Here is a 16,205-nt window from a genome sequence, read left to right on the forward strand (position 1 = left end):
GTAGAAGTACAAGTAAATAGACCAATTTCGATATATTAAAATTCAGCCTAAACAACAGACCTCAGCACGAGGCTCTGGGGAATAAACCCCACAAACTCTGTAGTTATTCCCAAGAGCCTCGTGCTGAGGTCAGTTGTTTAAGGCTGAATTTTAATATGCCGAAATTGGTCTATTCTAAATTGTAAAGTGTAAAGTGTACCCCGAGACATATTTTGACCTAACAGTGTCACAGAACAATGCTTGGTCGATTTGCACGGGTAATAACTTCTAGTTAATTATGCATCGGCCAATTTTAGTAGTACCTAACCCCCCCCCCCCCCCTCCACGGGCATTAGCCGGACATTTACATTTCAAACTTGATTATTACCTGGGGGTGGGTCATTTTTCCTATTCCCGGGTATCTCAAGTGGCAGAGAATCCAAACATGTTGCTGTTCTCTTATTTATTTCATCTCCTGTTGATCACTTACGGATTATATGAATTGAATCTAAATTCTAAAGCTATCTGAGATGATCAGTTTCCTAAAAATCGTTTCCGTTTGTTGTTTGTTATTAAATTTAAGACTCGTAAGTTTTTAATTCTTCAATGACAAGTACATTCTATTTTAGTATTGTTTTTTTTTTTAACTGTACAAGTGTTAAAATAGCATATGACTGTAATACTGTCGAGCGTCTATCAAGCAGCCACCCTCGGGGGAATGGAAAATGACCCCTTAATAGGAATTCGTCAGGAATTAGAACGAGGTGTCATGGGTCGAAACTCACTTACTCCCTAGGGCGGACAAAACTCACTAACTCTCTAGGGCGAACAAAACTCACTAACTCCCTTTCGAAACAACTTGAACGTTTGACTCGCACATGCTCAGGTCGTTCACCTTGAAACCGCGGCAAATTTGTCGTCAAGCAAACATTTTTTTTTTTATTCATTCAACACACACTTACATAATTACTTTACACAATTACCTCATTTACACCACAAACATTGCAATACTCGATTTAAAGTACACTATTTACATTACTTGCAATACTAGTCGCTTACAATTTCATACCTTATTACAAACATTTTTGTTTGTTTTTGCGGTTTGTTGTAAATGACTGGTCCCACGGGAAACAGGGGGTTTTGTTGTCCGGCTCTCAACACTCACTGTTCAAGCCGGCCATACATCTGTTCTATTTTATTTTACGGACGAAAAATTCACCCCCTCTGACGGACGTAAAATAATGCGAAAAATGGAAATCTTCCTTAAGTCTGTTATTTTCTTCTAATTTAACTCGTTTTTGTTATGTCCCAGTATTAGTAGGGGAGTTTTTCCCCAGCTAGGTGGTTGATGACATTCTTAATAAAGTTTCTATCTATCTATCTTAAATTTTTGTTTCGCCACATAAAAGACTTTATTTAACCTAAAAGGCCAATCAGTGATCACTGGATCACTGGTATTAACTGGCGATCAGCATTTACATATAAAATAGAGCTATTCATAAAATTGTACTTTAAATACTAAACATTTACATGAACGACAATACAAAACCCTCATCAGGACGACCTAAGCCGGTGGTTGAATTGGAGTCTAAATTGGGGTTTTATTTACAGTATTTTACCGATCAAAATTTTTTAACTTTGATACCTGATAGCTTAACAGGGGTCAGGGGAATTGAAGCTATGAGACTAAGGATAAAAGCACATGCAAACAAAACAACATACAAAATAATGTTGGTACAATGCACACATTTTCATTATTATTGTAAAAATTTTGTGCAGTGTAATTTTCGGCATGAGCTCGGGGGCGGGGCATTTGCCTTCCTTTTACTTTTCCCTTATTTGATTCCACAACAGTAAATTTGCCTTTTTTAAAAAAAAATCGCTTATTTCGAGGGGTTGAATCGGGGGTAGGAGAGTACCACTGGAATTGACTGACATATCATTTTTCTTCCTGCTATTCGTGCATTTTACGAACAACGCTTCTTTGAGCCGCAGGATCGAAGACTATTCTCTCGGCCAACCTTTCCTCATATCCATCAGTATAACGAAATGTTGTTTCACCAAGGAGATTTCCTTCCAGCGTCGTGATCACCACTGGAACAGTTCCCGGTGTTGCTGCAGCTAAAATCAGAGTATTTAAAAATATGTTAACATCTTTGTACAAATCTGGGGATGGGAGATTTAGGACAGTTACTCGAGTTCCACACACTAGCTAGGAGCGTAAAACTCGAGTAACTGTTTTAAACTTGTATATTTTGCATCGACTACGAAAAGCAAAATATATCTTGTTCCTTTGTTTAACATCTTTACATCAACGTTTCTCTATAAATATGAATTAGTCTGAACGAAACGCCTTCTCAATAAGATTCTCAATTCGAGAAATAAAAACCTTAATATTAATAATTACATGAATACGTAAACAAGACTCAGATCGTTTAAAACAATTGTAGTTTAAGGTTTGGTTACTCAAGATGTCCAGTCTCATTAAAGCCATACACAAAGCGCAAATGAAGCCGAGCAAACTTAATTCTGCATTTGTCGGCTCTTGATTTTTTTCGAATTATTTCAAAACATATTTTATGTAAAGACTTTAGTCTCAGTCTTTTAAGTCAACTTTGCTCGTTCTGGGAGAATATCAATCGATCCTCAGCCTTCCTAGTTCAGACCGCGCTGTTTTGTTCGAGGAATCAGCGCTCGCCCTTAGTCAGAATGGTATCTATACGGCATGTTATTCATACCAGTGTAGCCAAACAATTAAGCAAATGGTAGACAACTGAAAGGGCAAAGTGACACAAACTAAGTAGGCAAAAGTAGCTAGCTGCTTTTATGTGTCACGTTTTCTAGCCAAAAACAGAGGCAGCCTTCATAACAATCGCTCGTATACGTGATAAATACAACACGTAACACGTAAAGCGATGTCCTGTAGAAGAATTTACACATTTAAGTCAGAGGGATAAAACTTGGATTACTTAATCCAAAACAGCAAGATACTCACCCGGAATAGTCTCCCCTTCGAAGAGATTTGAGTTAACTCTTTTCAGCTGACACTTGCCATGGCTTCCAAATGTGGCAAAAACTGATGTCACTTCTTCCGGGACAAATAATGTAAACATAAGGTGAAAGCTTGTTCCGCCCTGTTTAAGCAATCGTTAAAAGTGGTTTGCATTAAAAGGTGTGCAGAGAGTGTTTAAAGAAAGAAAAACCCTAAACGCTCTCTTACCGCCCCCGCCCCCAATTATAGAGGCGGGGGAGGGGGGGCGGGAGGAAGGGGTACGCCCTGCTCTTTTCAAGTCTGTTTGGGTAGCATCTCTACATCCATTACTATTGAAGAGGGCTTAATAAAGAGGGGATGCTTATTTCAATTCTTAATTAATTTACACTTAACGTTCATGAAGTAGATGTGGATGAAGTTAAATGTTAATCGCATGATTACAAACACCTCTCTACAAGAAAGTAACGAGAAGATAAATGAGGCGCAGAAAATATTTCAGCCTCTTCTTGGTTCATTTTAAGCCTCTTCAGTTTTCCTTTTCAGCAATTATGTAAGGTTACCATCTTAGCAACGAAGGGTCTGCCACACTTTATTTGAAAATTGAAGCTATGATTATAAAGGGCAGGCCTAACGGATTTCGCGGTATGAAAGTTTCGAATGATGAAAAAACAAAATGTTCAACAACCATATTCAGGATATTTTCTGGTATTAAGTTACATTCCAAACTCACTATTAAGAAATTAATTAACACTGATTCATATTTAAAATGTCAGATTAATTGCTTTGTACTTTTCCAACGAAGTGCTTACACATCTTTTACTGCTATTTCATTATTGTTCCTTTAAGGTTAAAGCATAATGTAATACAAGTGGCAATTTTAAAAGCAATACCTCCAAAGGGCCTCCACGCGGGATAATCTCTATAGCTCCTCCTTTCATTTCTTGTAAGCCTTGGATAAGAGCAATACATATAGACTAATAAGCAGACTATACATTTCTCAGCAACAAAAATAAATTTTACATTGTTCTTATCAATTTGTTTTAGTGCCCGTTACGTTTCCTCAGATCAGTAAGGAATGATTACCTTTTTACTAGTTAACGGATCTTTCAGGGGAACACTAATTAAAAAAGCACGTTCAAATGGCCAATTCCCTCTGTGAGACATGCCTGCAGGGAATCATTGCTGCCACAGTGAGTGAGCCTTAAGCGAGCGAATGAGGCAGCAGATTTTAATTGGTAAAAAATTACAACATAAGAACATTCAACCACTCTTCGTGCAAAACGTAACAAATTGTGGTCGGCGGTAAGATCAGAGAAGCAAGGAATCGTGGTTATGCGCAAATGGAAGAATTAAAATGCGCTGTTTTCCATGTGCTCTCTTCGATAAATGACAGCCGGGATGAAAGCTATCGGGAACTTATCAGTCCATAATATTCAACCAAAACACGTTTGTGGCAAAGCAGTAAGAAAATCAGTTAGAAGACTCATCTAATGCTAACAGAAGTCATTTAGAAAATTACAGAAACGAAGACGTTAGTGGGTCAAAGGCGTCCGCCGTGATAGAGAACCAAGTCAGTCCATAGTTAATTGAGGGAAATGGTTAGGAAACTTGGCAAAGTTCTTTGTTGTATGTCTTTGTTTGCTATTTTGGGGGTTGACCCTGTACAAAACTTGACAAAATACAAAAGGTGGTTAAGTGTGCTCATACAACTAACCAATAGAAACCTTGCGATTACGTAACTCATGGGTAGTCAATGAGCATAAAACAAAAGATGTGCAGGGTCAAGGGCCTTCCAACATAAATCTTAGCCTGTTTGTTTGCTTCTGTGATATTTACCGGCCTCCCTAACCATTTCCCTCTATTAACTATGGTCAGTCGAAACTCCAGGTGTACTAGCATAAGAGCACGAGTTTCGTCCGTAAGAAAACTCTGAAAATGTAATGAAGTTCAGTGCTGCTGAGTGCTGTAATCTGAGAGGTTGCCTATTTACCGAGTTAGAATTTCGAGTTGGATTTCAAGTTAGCATTTTTTTGGCGGGGTTTCCAATAAATTTTCAGTGGTTTTACACAACGTACTTTGTCTCGTCTTGAGTTCTTTTCAAGATGGAGGAGAACGAGGATGGCAGATCGGTAAGGGTAATCTTGTTTAATCTATCCCGGAAATGCATTCGTAATTGTATTTTGGACTGGAAACAAAAGCTGACACTTCAATGAATGTTTTTAGTTACGAATTATTCATTAACTTTCGAGTGTCTGTTCATTTGCGTGTCAAATCGGCCGGAGTTTTATCCATTAAAATCTTTCGTAAAATAATATTTGATTTCAAGAGAATTATACACCAGACAAAACCTGTATGTGATCCCAAAAATGTTATCTGGTTAGAATTTTGTTTACAGAAGCACATGATAATGTACTCTTATATTTAACATAATAAAGATAATGTTCAAAATAATAAGACAGCTTAAGGCATAAAGAAAATTGTAATTAAAAAAGATAGACAACATGAAGACTATAAGAATTAATGAGCAGATGTACCATACAATGAAAACTATTCAAAGCATAAATCATCAACTTGGAAGCTATGAGCTCAATAAGATCAGTCTCAGTTGCTTTGATGACAAAAGATGTATATTAGATGATGGTATTAGTAGTTTAGCATATGGACATTATAAAATACAAAACTAAAATACCCCCTTAAACATTTCGTGCCAACCAAATTTAAACGCAACCAACTTCTATAAAAACAATATAGTTTACCATAAAATGATTGAATCCAAAAAATATTTCTATATAGTTTTGCATAAAATGATTGAATCTAAAAGATATTTCCATATAGTTTACCAAAAAATATTTCCATCAAACTATTTGAAAAGTATAGAGTTGGCTTGTTAGAAATTATTTTTGCAAAGCAAAAATGATTTCGAACCGCCGACTCCTTTACTACTGTCATTGATTAAACGCATTTTTAAAAGATTTTAATATAAGTTTTTACCCTTTGAAATGTTTTCTCATTACCAGGTTTCTCGTTACCTCGTTACTCTGTTTCATAACACTCGCAATATGGCTAATAACTACAACGCTTCATAAAAACACAATATTATAAAACATGTAGCACTTCAAGACAAAGTATTTTTTCATGAACAAATCTTACATTAATTTCACTGCGTTTTTGAATGTTCTTCCCTCGTGTATACTGCACCGGATGTACGTACTACAGTGTATATGTCTCACGCCACGCGTCGCGCACTTTATGTTTAGGTGTCACAAACTTCAAGATTAAACCTTAACAAAAACACACGAGCTTTTAGTGGGTGTGTATACCAAGAAAATATAAGTGACCCGTGGGATATTCCATGGTATACAATGAGAGAGCGTTGCATAACTATTTTATACCATGCCATAGAATATTCAGTGGCCAGCACAATCAACGAGACATACGCGCGGTGCGTGATGGGAAGGTTGGGCGTAATACCGTTGATTAATCCATCAAATATTTTCGTTTACACGCGATTGGTCTAAACACGTCACGTGACTGAATATACTCCAGCTAAAACTGGGGAATATCCGAGTGATATTCCCCAATTTTCAAAACTTCAACGACACAAGTCTCACATTAAATGGCAGACCGGTTTCCTTTGTAACAGAAGATGAGATAAACCTGCGCAAAGGCGCATCGTACGTCAGCCATGTGGAGCATTCTGTTATCCCCAGTGGGCATAGAGCTATGTAGTGGGCAACTGTTTCAGCTGGTCAATTTCACAATTTAATCATATCAATTACAATTTCCTCAAAAGTGATTGGTGCATAAACTGCTGTATTTTGAACTAATTAATCTGCAAAATTGTAATCGGACAGATGGCTGTAATCGGACAGTTACATGAACCAATCATTTTAAGTCCCCTCAACTAAATTCACCAATCACAATCACAATGTTGATTATAATAACTATAGTAACCAATTCAAACAAGTGCCTGTAAAAGGCCGTCGATAAAACCAGGAACATGGAACATCCCGGAACATCGAATAATTGTGATAATTATGAGAAAAATATGTAAAATTAAATTTTCGAAAAAAAAATAAACAAAAATAAACTGGTATCAGCTCGAAATATGAAAAGATATTTTTTTGGGGGGGGGGGGGTAGGGAGCGTTGGGTATTCATTCAACTGACCACAATGAGTGCAGGCTCCTCTTCTTTTCGGCCAAAATCGATACCCTATTTATGTCCAAAACGGCTGAAAAACCATACCCTTTGGGGCCGCATATACCTATATAGCCCATATAAGGGATTACCACCCCCCTCTTCCCCCCAGGAAGGTAAATAACCACTATGCTAGAAACAGTCGTAGATCAAGCCAACCTCAGTATTTATGCATCAACTTTCCCTAGAGCTAAAATGTTACCCGCAAAAGTAACTGAGGCCGAACCAAACTTGATTAAGTTTGACTTTAGGGCGAACTCAAGGTTCAGTGTTTGTATTTAGACAGGTTTTCTCCCGGTTAATTCGACTTGTTAAAAGGAAATCTCATAAGCTGGGCTATTATCATGAAGAAAAAGCAAATTGAATTTGCGCTAAAGAAACTCGCTTATACAGTCCCGTTTCTCATAAATCGAAGGCATATTTTGTTGTCTTTATTTTTAGCGACTTCGAGCTTCATGCATGACTAGTCACGCCACTCAATTTTGAGCTAATCACGAGTCCCGTTATATGAAAACTACATTACAGTAATTTATGCATTAGGTTCGACACATGAGGAGAACGCCGTACGAATCAGCTGCCGCTCCAACGTCGCATAGTGCGACAGACCCTTCTGAATTTCATGTGGCTTGCCGCACCAAACCTAACCTGCCAAACCAAACTGATTCAAACGCCGCTCTTCTGCCGTACTTAAGGTTACCGTATACCTTAAGGGGTGTCTCGCGCCCGAGCGATATAGCGCGTCCGGTTTAAGCGGCAGATACCTAAACCCCTATATCAAATTAAAGCTTATAGAGCTGGCTATCAAACTATACCAAGAATTTTGAAATGAAATGAATTGCCGATTTTTTTCAGGACCACTAAAGGCGAACGCCCTAATCACCTTTTGGAAGCTACAAGTCAAAGCGAATTTTGTTTCTCGCCAGTTTATTTTTTTTCCCCGGTTTAAAGACAAAAAGCGCTAAAAAATCGTGTCTGCGTTTTGCCAAATTCAATTGCAGTAAAAAGTTACAGAACATTTTCGAAATAGGATTTAAAAAATGTGAAGTGATCGTACAAAAAACGCTCTCGAAGAACAAATATTTCGAAATAAACAACTCGCAGATATGTTTTTGTTTATTATATTTTAATCTAGCCACTGTCCAAATTTGAGGGCAATCGAAGAAATTCCCTTTGAGTTGTAACTCTTTAAAGCGTCTGCTTCAAGCGAAAAAATTGAGTCTATATTTTTGTCGAGGGTCGAGGGTCGAGGGTAATATTTTTTTCTGGGTTGTTGTTTTACTCCTTGCTGTAGGCTCGATTTCCGCCACTCAGTCGAGTCCGGTCTACAAGTTCTTCCCCGATTTGGTTAAATGTAGTCTTCTCGATTCAGATATCTTTTTGGGTTCCATGTCGAGAGTTTAATAATATATCACAGACCTGATTATTCATCTATAACCTTCTATAACATTCAAAGTCCGGTTTTTCATGTGACTTTATCACGCTGGATGCTTTGGCTGATGTACTAATGCCATCAATTTTTGAATGGCTATCCGCGTAGAAATAGATCTAAACATTAAGTTTTGCAGTTGAAATTTCTTCAACAAAAAGATAGCACATAGGGATAACAGAATGTGGTTCGCGTTAATATTTGTATTGATAGTGGCAATGTTGTGTCAAAGTGCCTCACTCGCTTCGAATTTCACATTGTTAGCTTCAAATTTTTCACTGTGGAAAACAAATAACAACGCCTTCCCTGGCTTCGTTTGTGTACCTTTTTTTCTATTTCGCTGTAGTTGTTTAGGTCGTGTTACTACCAATGCGATTTCGTGGAGTGCTGGCTTCATTGTTTTCCATGTTATTGACGGGCCGCGATGAGAAATATTCTTTTGCCATCTATCAAACAGGAACTGTAGGTGAAATCGGGAGGCGATGGAAGCTTTGGAAGCAAATTCACGGCTATTTTCTTCCTTCGGTAAATTGGCTGTTAAAAAAATATCTGTGAGTTTTGCGATCTAAATTACCACTCTCCTTCGGTAAACTTGCAGGGCTTTGCGATTGGTCGCCGGATGAAAAATATCTGTGAGATTTGCGAGCTTATTCACCACGTTTAAAGGATGTAGCTTGGCTAGAAGACGCTCGGTTTATTTTTCTAATTTTCCATACATTTGTCTGTAAATTTGGCCGGGTGGACGCGGTTCGCGAGAAAAAAAAAATACAGACAAATGTATGGAAAATTAGAAAAATTAACTGAACGTCTTCTAGCTAAGCTACATCCTTCAAACTTGGTGAATACAATCTTCCACCTAGTATTTTATACCTAGTCAGAATGAATGATGGGAAATAAATAGAGGAAATTAAAACAAATTAAACGTATTCATGGAGAAACTTTGCAAGCAAAATTTCCTCTATGTGTTTATTCAAAGAACTATTTTCACTCGGTAGAAAGCCAGTTCAAATCCAGTTCTATTTTCGCGGCGGCCGTTTCTAATGCTGTTATTTCCTTTTTTTCTCCTGAAAATCCTGTTTTTCATCTGGATACCTAGTCAACTACCCACAGAAAAACACTGACTCATTATTTTGCCATTCGGCAGGTGCGAACTGTGTGATTTTCTTCATGACAATTAAGCTTACATAGCGTTGACCGGAAGCTGCGTCTCTTATCTTGGCAGAGATGTCTTCAAGTTCTTATCTTTTAGCGCTTGCTTCCTTAAGTTTAAACTTTAATTCTTGCCTCTTTTCAGTCTTTTCCTCAATAAACCTTTCACATGGGCCAAGTAACTGACGCCTGCTTGTCGGAAGAGAAACGTCGCTCGTTTTCGGTACTCGATACTCGTCCGCATCATTGTTCAGTTCAGCCTGACGTGGAGACCTTTTTTCGCGCAGGAGATTTTAAATTTGATTCAGGGCTTTGTAACTGCTGTGTTGACGCTGTTTGACGCTTCAAGCTGCTTTTTACTCTCTCAGGCGTTTTTAGCCGAGCAATCATGTTCAAGACTAGCCTTTTGTTACCTTTTGTGGCCTTCAGGGAGAAAATGAATCTCATCTTCAGCTAGACACCGCGCGGACAATGTTGAGGTGAACCCTTTCTTCCTTAATTCCCCTGGATATCGTACAAGACCACAGTCGATATCCGACAGAAATTCCTCTATTGATTTCCTATAATTCATTCTGATTTTCAAAACAGCAAAAGGCAAAATGCCCGTACGCGTTGCTGACTTTGCTCCTCTTCAAGTGTTTGCGGAGTGGCGCCAAAAGGTTCCCAAGTGGGCGGGTAAACTTTGAAGTTTGATTGTCAAAACTTTGAATTTTGATTGACCGGCAGTTGCAAACGACGGTAAGACCTTTTTTGAACGTTTTCTCCATCGGGCTCTTCCTTTGTAATACCTAGTAGTCACGGTGTACATGTAGTTACGGCATGTATTTCAGAAAATTTATTGAAAAGTTTGACTGATCGTGTGACAGGAAGTCACGCCAACATTTTACCAAATTAGGTTTGATGTTAAAAATGACAAAGTAAACACACTTCAATGTAGTGAATGGGTTGACAAGCCTCCGATTCACGACTCCTACGATTTGTGACATTTGAAAAAAAAAAAAAAAAAACTCAGAAAAAAAATATATTACCCTCGACCCTCGACCCTCGACATGGGACCCTCAACACTCGACCCTCGACAAAAAGATAGACTCTGTTAGCGGACATTAAACCAAATCGGGGAGGAACATGTAGATCGGACTCGATTGAGCGGCGGAAATCGAGCCTACAGCAAAGAGTAGAGAAACAAACCCAGAAAAAAAAATTACCCTCGACATGGGACCCTCGACCCTCGACCCTCGACAAAAAGATAGACTCGAAAAAATTTATTCCAGAAAACAGCGCTAAGAAAAATCTCTTGCTTCGCAAACAAACTCCGCCCACAAACGCCTTCAACTGGTTCTCAGATCACTGAGCCAATCAGTGTTTGGAGAGTTTTTTCTCACGGTGAAATTTATGCGCGAATCTCGAAGACACCCTTGAGTTTCGCAATGCGCTCAAGGAGGAGAGATAATTTTTCTGTAGCTCGGTTTTTCTTGAAGCTGGTCTGGCAAAATGGTGAAGACAAAAAAGGATACGAACGCTAGAGTGGCTGGGCGAAGAAAACAAACAAAAGAAAGCGCGGCGGAGCAAATGTTCAATGGATCTCAATGGGTCCGACGATTCATCGGTATCAGACTCAACAGAAGACTCACTGTAAAAATAGCTGTTATCGCTGTCAAGTTCCCAGATTTTTACAAAACCTTTCTCTTCTCTCGACTCGATCTTTTTGCCCTCTAATAAGATAGCCATATCTTCATCTGCGTGGCCAATTTTCGCTTCTTCACTCCGAGATGTATTTTCATTCGTTCTTCGTTGTTTTCGCTTTTTCGAACTGGTCCACGGAGTTTTCCGTGGTCCATGTTTACTTATAACTTAATAGAATTACACCTGATACGAAAAATGCTTGGATTAACAATGCTGATCAACTGAGTAGAGGTGAGTAGGCAGCCAATTCGTGGTATCCATATAGGTGATATTCCCGCGAAAGTCGTCTCGGTTGATTGCATACGCGTTATAGGGCTGTCAATCAAGAGGGAACTTTTACTTCCGGCCATAACGTAAAACCTCCATTTCTCCGCCAATATTTAGTTTTTTTCAATTTTTTTTTTTTCAGAAATTGGAGATTACTCTTCGACCATTACTTTGACCCAAAAATCCAAATTTGAAGAAAATTGCCGATCTGAAGGTATACTGTAACCTTAACTTATCAGTTAGGTTCGGCGCACGAATGGAGCGGCGTTTGGAACGGGCCTGAAACAGCCCCATTGAAAGATATCTGAGCTTTTTGTTACGGGATGTATGCTAATGAACTAGAGCGGATCGAGTTCTTCATTTTTTGCAGATTAATGGGGAGGTCCATAACCTGCATAACGATTCTAACATTTCTCCAATACGGACCGAACAAGCCAGTTTAAAAAAGCGTTTATACGTCTCCGCGATCCTTACTTGGTAGATGCGCGAGCAAAAGGTGAGAATTTATTAATGTTTATCAGTCTTATCATCTATCTACATGTCATTGCAAGAAGACAACTAATTTAATTGGTTCAGATGTCGTACTTCACATGAACCTAATTCATTGAATTCGATTCGGCTCATGTGAAGTACGGCGTCTGAACCGGGCCTTAGGGAACCAATCAGAATTCTCTTTGTCATCGCGGAACAGTTCAACCATAATATACATTTAGTCAGAGCTCCCATAAAATACTAATCATTTACTCGACACATTAACCTTTAAAGAAATTGACCAATAAGCATTATAAAATAACTGAGATACTTTAGGTGTTTAGATGAGTGTATGCAAACACGGTTGTGACGTTTTAGATTCGCGCGTTTTTCGAAACACATTTTATAAAGGCAGTAGAGGACATTTTCCATGTTTACACAGCCTCATCTATGCACTTGGGGGTTGGGAAAATTCTCGAAATTCTCCGAACCCCCTCGTGTTTAGATGAGGCTACGTAAACACGGAAAAAGTGCTCAATTGCTCGATTACAACAAACAGAATAAATTGAACAAAACGAGGATAGCCTGCGTAGCGCACATTCCCGTACAAAGACCTTTTCCGTATTCTGGCCGCGCGTAAATTAGAGCGAGAACACAAGCTCGACGAAGCAGCGGGTGGTGGAGCCCACCACCCCCTGCTTTGTCACATTTTTGCTCTCGCTCCAATTTACGCGCGGCAATTATCGCAATTTTTGCCGACAACTTTACCGTCATTTTCTGTTGTCCTGAACGCTATATTAAATAAATCCAACATCTGGATTAAAAACCCAGGTGACAGCGCATTGATCGTTATGCGTTGTGCCACCAAAGCAAGAATTATATCTGTTTCATATACATGTAAAGAGGAACCAAAAATGTTCATGACACCATCTATACGTTTGTCCTCCAATTGATCATAAGTAGGAACCATTCAAGTTGCCAGATTAATTTGCCTTATCATATAATGGTATGCAGTCAGGTTTCAGTATATGAAATCGCATTTGCATGGTTCTAAAAAGACTTTGATTACCTCAATACAAAAGATACGCATTGACAAATACATGTAATAGATTAAAATTGGTAAATTCTGACAAGATACAATGCATCAAAGAAATTCATACCAGAGACCATGGTCAACATCTCCGTAACCAAAGCTCTACACTGTTTCTCCCAGCTGTACTTCTCTTCATAATCTGAACGCAGGGATGCAGCTTGCTGAAGCATTACCTTCCTCTCCGTTTTTCGCACCCTCTTGATTGCTTTGGCCCAGATCTCGGCATCATTAGAATTCACTATGGATGATGTTCCAAAGCTGACCTCTTTCAGCACTTCACCAAATCCTGAATCCTCATGCACCAGGACAGGCAGACCAGAAGATAATGCTGCAAGAGCCATCATTCCAAATCCCTGCCTACTTGAAGGCATGACGGCAAGGTCTGCCTCATAAAACAAGCGTTTCAACTCTTCTCTTCGTTTTGGAAGGCTTCGAATGCTCCGCTGAAGTTTTGAAACACCACACTGGCAAAATTTTTTGGCAAATTGGTCATAGTTCCGTTTTGTTGAACCAACAAACAAAAGGTGATATGATTTGTCCTTTAACTCTGCCACGGCTTCAGCAGCAGTGTTAAGACCCTCTTGTTCAAAATTGTCAGGGTTTCCACCACCAGTGATTAAGATACGAAAACATCGTCGTTCAGCAGTATCACGTTTAACATCGGAAAATTCGCTGAGTATACCAGGAGTGAGTTTGAAAACATCTTTCCTGTGGTAACAGAGAGAAGCCAAAAGCTTATCATGCATCTTAGGTCCAATAGCAACAGAAAGATCAGCCCCCTGACTGAGTGCAACATTTTTGTCACGGTGGGTATAATGTTTAAACTCTTTTTTCCAAATTGTTGTCCTTTCCACTAGACGTGCACGCTCCTCCAACAGGTCAGAAGTAATATAAATGTGTTTGCACTTGTGCAATTCCTTGTAGACTTGTGATATTTTGCCAAGCATTTCACCTACACCAACTACAATGTCAGTAGTGAGGTATTTTGCTGAGAAGTACAACCATTCAATGGGGTCATCAAAACCTGGTTGCTCCTTTGCTTCCCCAATGGTAACACCATAACTGGCAGCATCGTTCTTATCACTTTCACTGCATAAATTTTCTGGGACCAAGTATGTGACATTAATCTCAGGATATTTTGCCAGTTGTATAGCAAACTCTCTGGAAAAGGATGCAGAATTATGAAATAGGGAACCCCAGTTCAATGCTGGGATGGTAACTTCCAAACGACTGCATGAGAGATTGCTTCCATCTCGCACTTGTTCAGCACGTTTTGAAATGTCATCTAAGTATGTCTGCCAAAAGAAGAGGATAATGTTCTACAAGTTCGACACTAGTACACTGCATTACTGTCATGTTGTCAATTCATATTATAACTAAGTTGCGTTTTGTTTGTTGGCTCCTTAACACTGTGCTATACACTGTAGTTAATGTGTATAACAAAATTACAGAAAATGTACTTTTATTGAGATTAAATTATGCGTGAATATACTAAGGCTTGATCTAGTTTTTCATCTCTTCACTCCATTGAAAAAGTGGGCTGCAAACTCATAATGAAATGCCGTTGACAGAACATAAAAATTTATATGGACAAGTACTGATATGACATCAGATAAGTACACAATCACTAAATTTTTAGTCATACGATGTACTGTCAGGCATTTTATTGTTGGGTTGAGCAGCTATAAAATCATCCAAGACATCTCTTACTAATTAAAATCAACCAGATACTGGTATCGTATGATATCTATAGTTATCATATAATGTAAATGATCCTTGGCCAAAATGAATCTTGAACATCGAATCTCCATCAAGGCTACATATATAAGGTGAACAGTACTATACAAAACCAGAGACCACTTGAAAAGTGTCTTTAAACACTCTGCAAAACTTTGCAGTGACTTGAGTTATGTAGAAAGTTTGATTTCCCTTGCATGTATAGACTGTGTGCATACATCACAAGGTAATTCTTGCAGGATATGGTAATAAATGGTGAAGGAGGGAATGATGTACTTCCTAGCCATTTCAGTCTAGAGTTTGTTTGAACCTCCCGTAGAATTAAGGGTATGGGAAGAATGCGAGTTGTGGAGCTGCGAGTTGCAAGTTGCGAAATGAGTGGGGTGGAGGAATTCTCAAAACGTTCTTTTGGACACCGTTGAATGGAGAAAATTTTGCTGGACGCACTGCAATCGATCATGATTCATCAAAACTACATATGAGTGAGAAGTTTCAATGTATCATTTTCCGTTAGAAACCTCCATATGCTGAAGTCTTAAATAATAATAATAAATTTTGTTTGGTATGGGCTATATACGCTAACAAATTGTTTCATGTTAAGTATTGAAAATGCAATTAGCGCGGTAAGTCATGATCAATTTCCGAACATAAATCTCTTTATTTACTCTCGGCAGAGTGGTGAGCCCAGTTGGTAGTAATATGCAAAAAGAACTTCTTTTTTTTGCCGCAGTGAGATGGAGGAAAAAACTGAAAGATGGGGGGTGGACGTGATCACAGGCTAATCTAGGAAGTCATTGAGCATTTTGGGGGGGGGGGGTGGGGGACAATTAGGGGAGGGATTTGATTATTATTAAATGGGCGGTCACCCCAAAACGCAGACCATGCGGACTGCAGACTGCAGACTGCAGACCGTGCAGTGCTTCTAGTGACAAAATAGTGTTCAATATGTCCTAATGTTTGTTGTTTATCCACAGGCGGCACAAACGCAACACCTGACTGTTGATTCTCGCGTTTAATGGACGTTCTATGGGAAATTCCCTTTACTGGTCCTAAATATACTAAAATCAAGCATAAAAATAACCTTCCATACATTCTGGGCGCAAATTGCGTCAATTTTTGACGGGTTTGTGGTTTTATTTATTTTGTACAATTTGTTGTTGTTGTTGTTGTTGTTTTTTTTTTTTCGATTTTCTTAGTCTTCGTTCTCCT

General features: G+C 38.8%; 1 protein-coding gene and 1 long non-coding RNA gene across 2 annotated transcripts in view; one reads left to right on the plus strand and one right to left on the minus strand.

The window, feature by feature from the left end:
* Positions 1-16,205, plus strand: part of LOC145482393 (uncharacterized) — a 145,719-nt gene that overhangs the window by 39,866 nt on the left and 89,648 nt on the right. The gene's annotated exons all lie outside the window — the stretch shown is intronic.
* Positions 1,934-15,283, minus strand: LOC145464538 (uncharacterized). The gene is made up of 5 exons (XM_081448467.1): positions 15,215-15,283; positions 13,327-14,554; positions 3,862-3,920; positions 2,975-3,113; positions 1,934-2,100 (listed from the first exon to the last, which is right to left on the minus strand). Exons 1-5 carry the CDS (start codon positions 15,281-15,283, stop codon positions 1,934-1,936), a joined length of 1,662 nt encoding a protein of 553 aa, XP_081304593.1.

This window comes from Orbicella franksi, chromosome 1 (assembly GCF_964199315.1).
Source record: "Orbicella franksi chromosome 1, jaOrbFran1.1, whole genome shotgun sequence".
NCBI lineage: Eukaryota > Metazoa > Cnidaria > Anthozoa > Scleractinia > Merulinidae > Orbicella > Orbicella franksi.

What these genes read in the sequence shown, in the direction of transcription:
- LOC145464538 (XM_081448467.1), bottom strand. Translation starts at nt 15,283, where the DNA reads ATGGCTAGGAAGTACATCATTCCCTCCTTCACCATTTATTACCATATC. An exon ending in TGCAAGAATTACCTTGTGAT is followed by an intron (nt 14,555 to 15,214) that starts GTATGCACACAG and finishes TTCTTTTGGCAG; the next exon opens with ACATACTTAGATGACATTTC. An exon ending in CGAAGGGGAGACTATTCCGG is followed by an intron (nt 2,101 to 2,974) that starts GTGAGTATCTTG and finishes CTCTGATTTTAG; the next exon opens with CTGCAGCAACACCGGGAACT.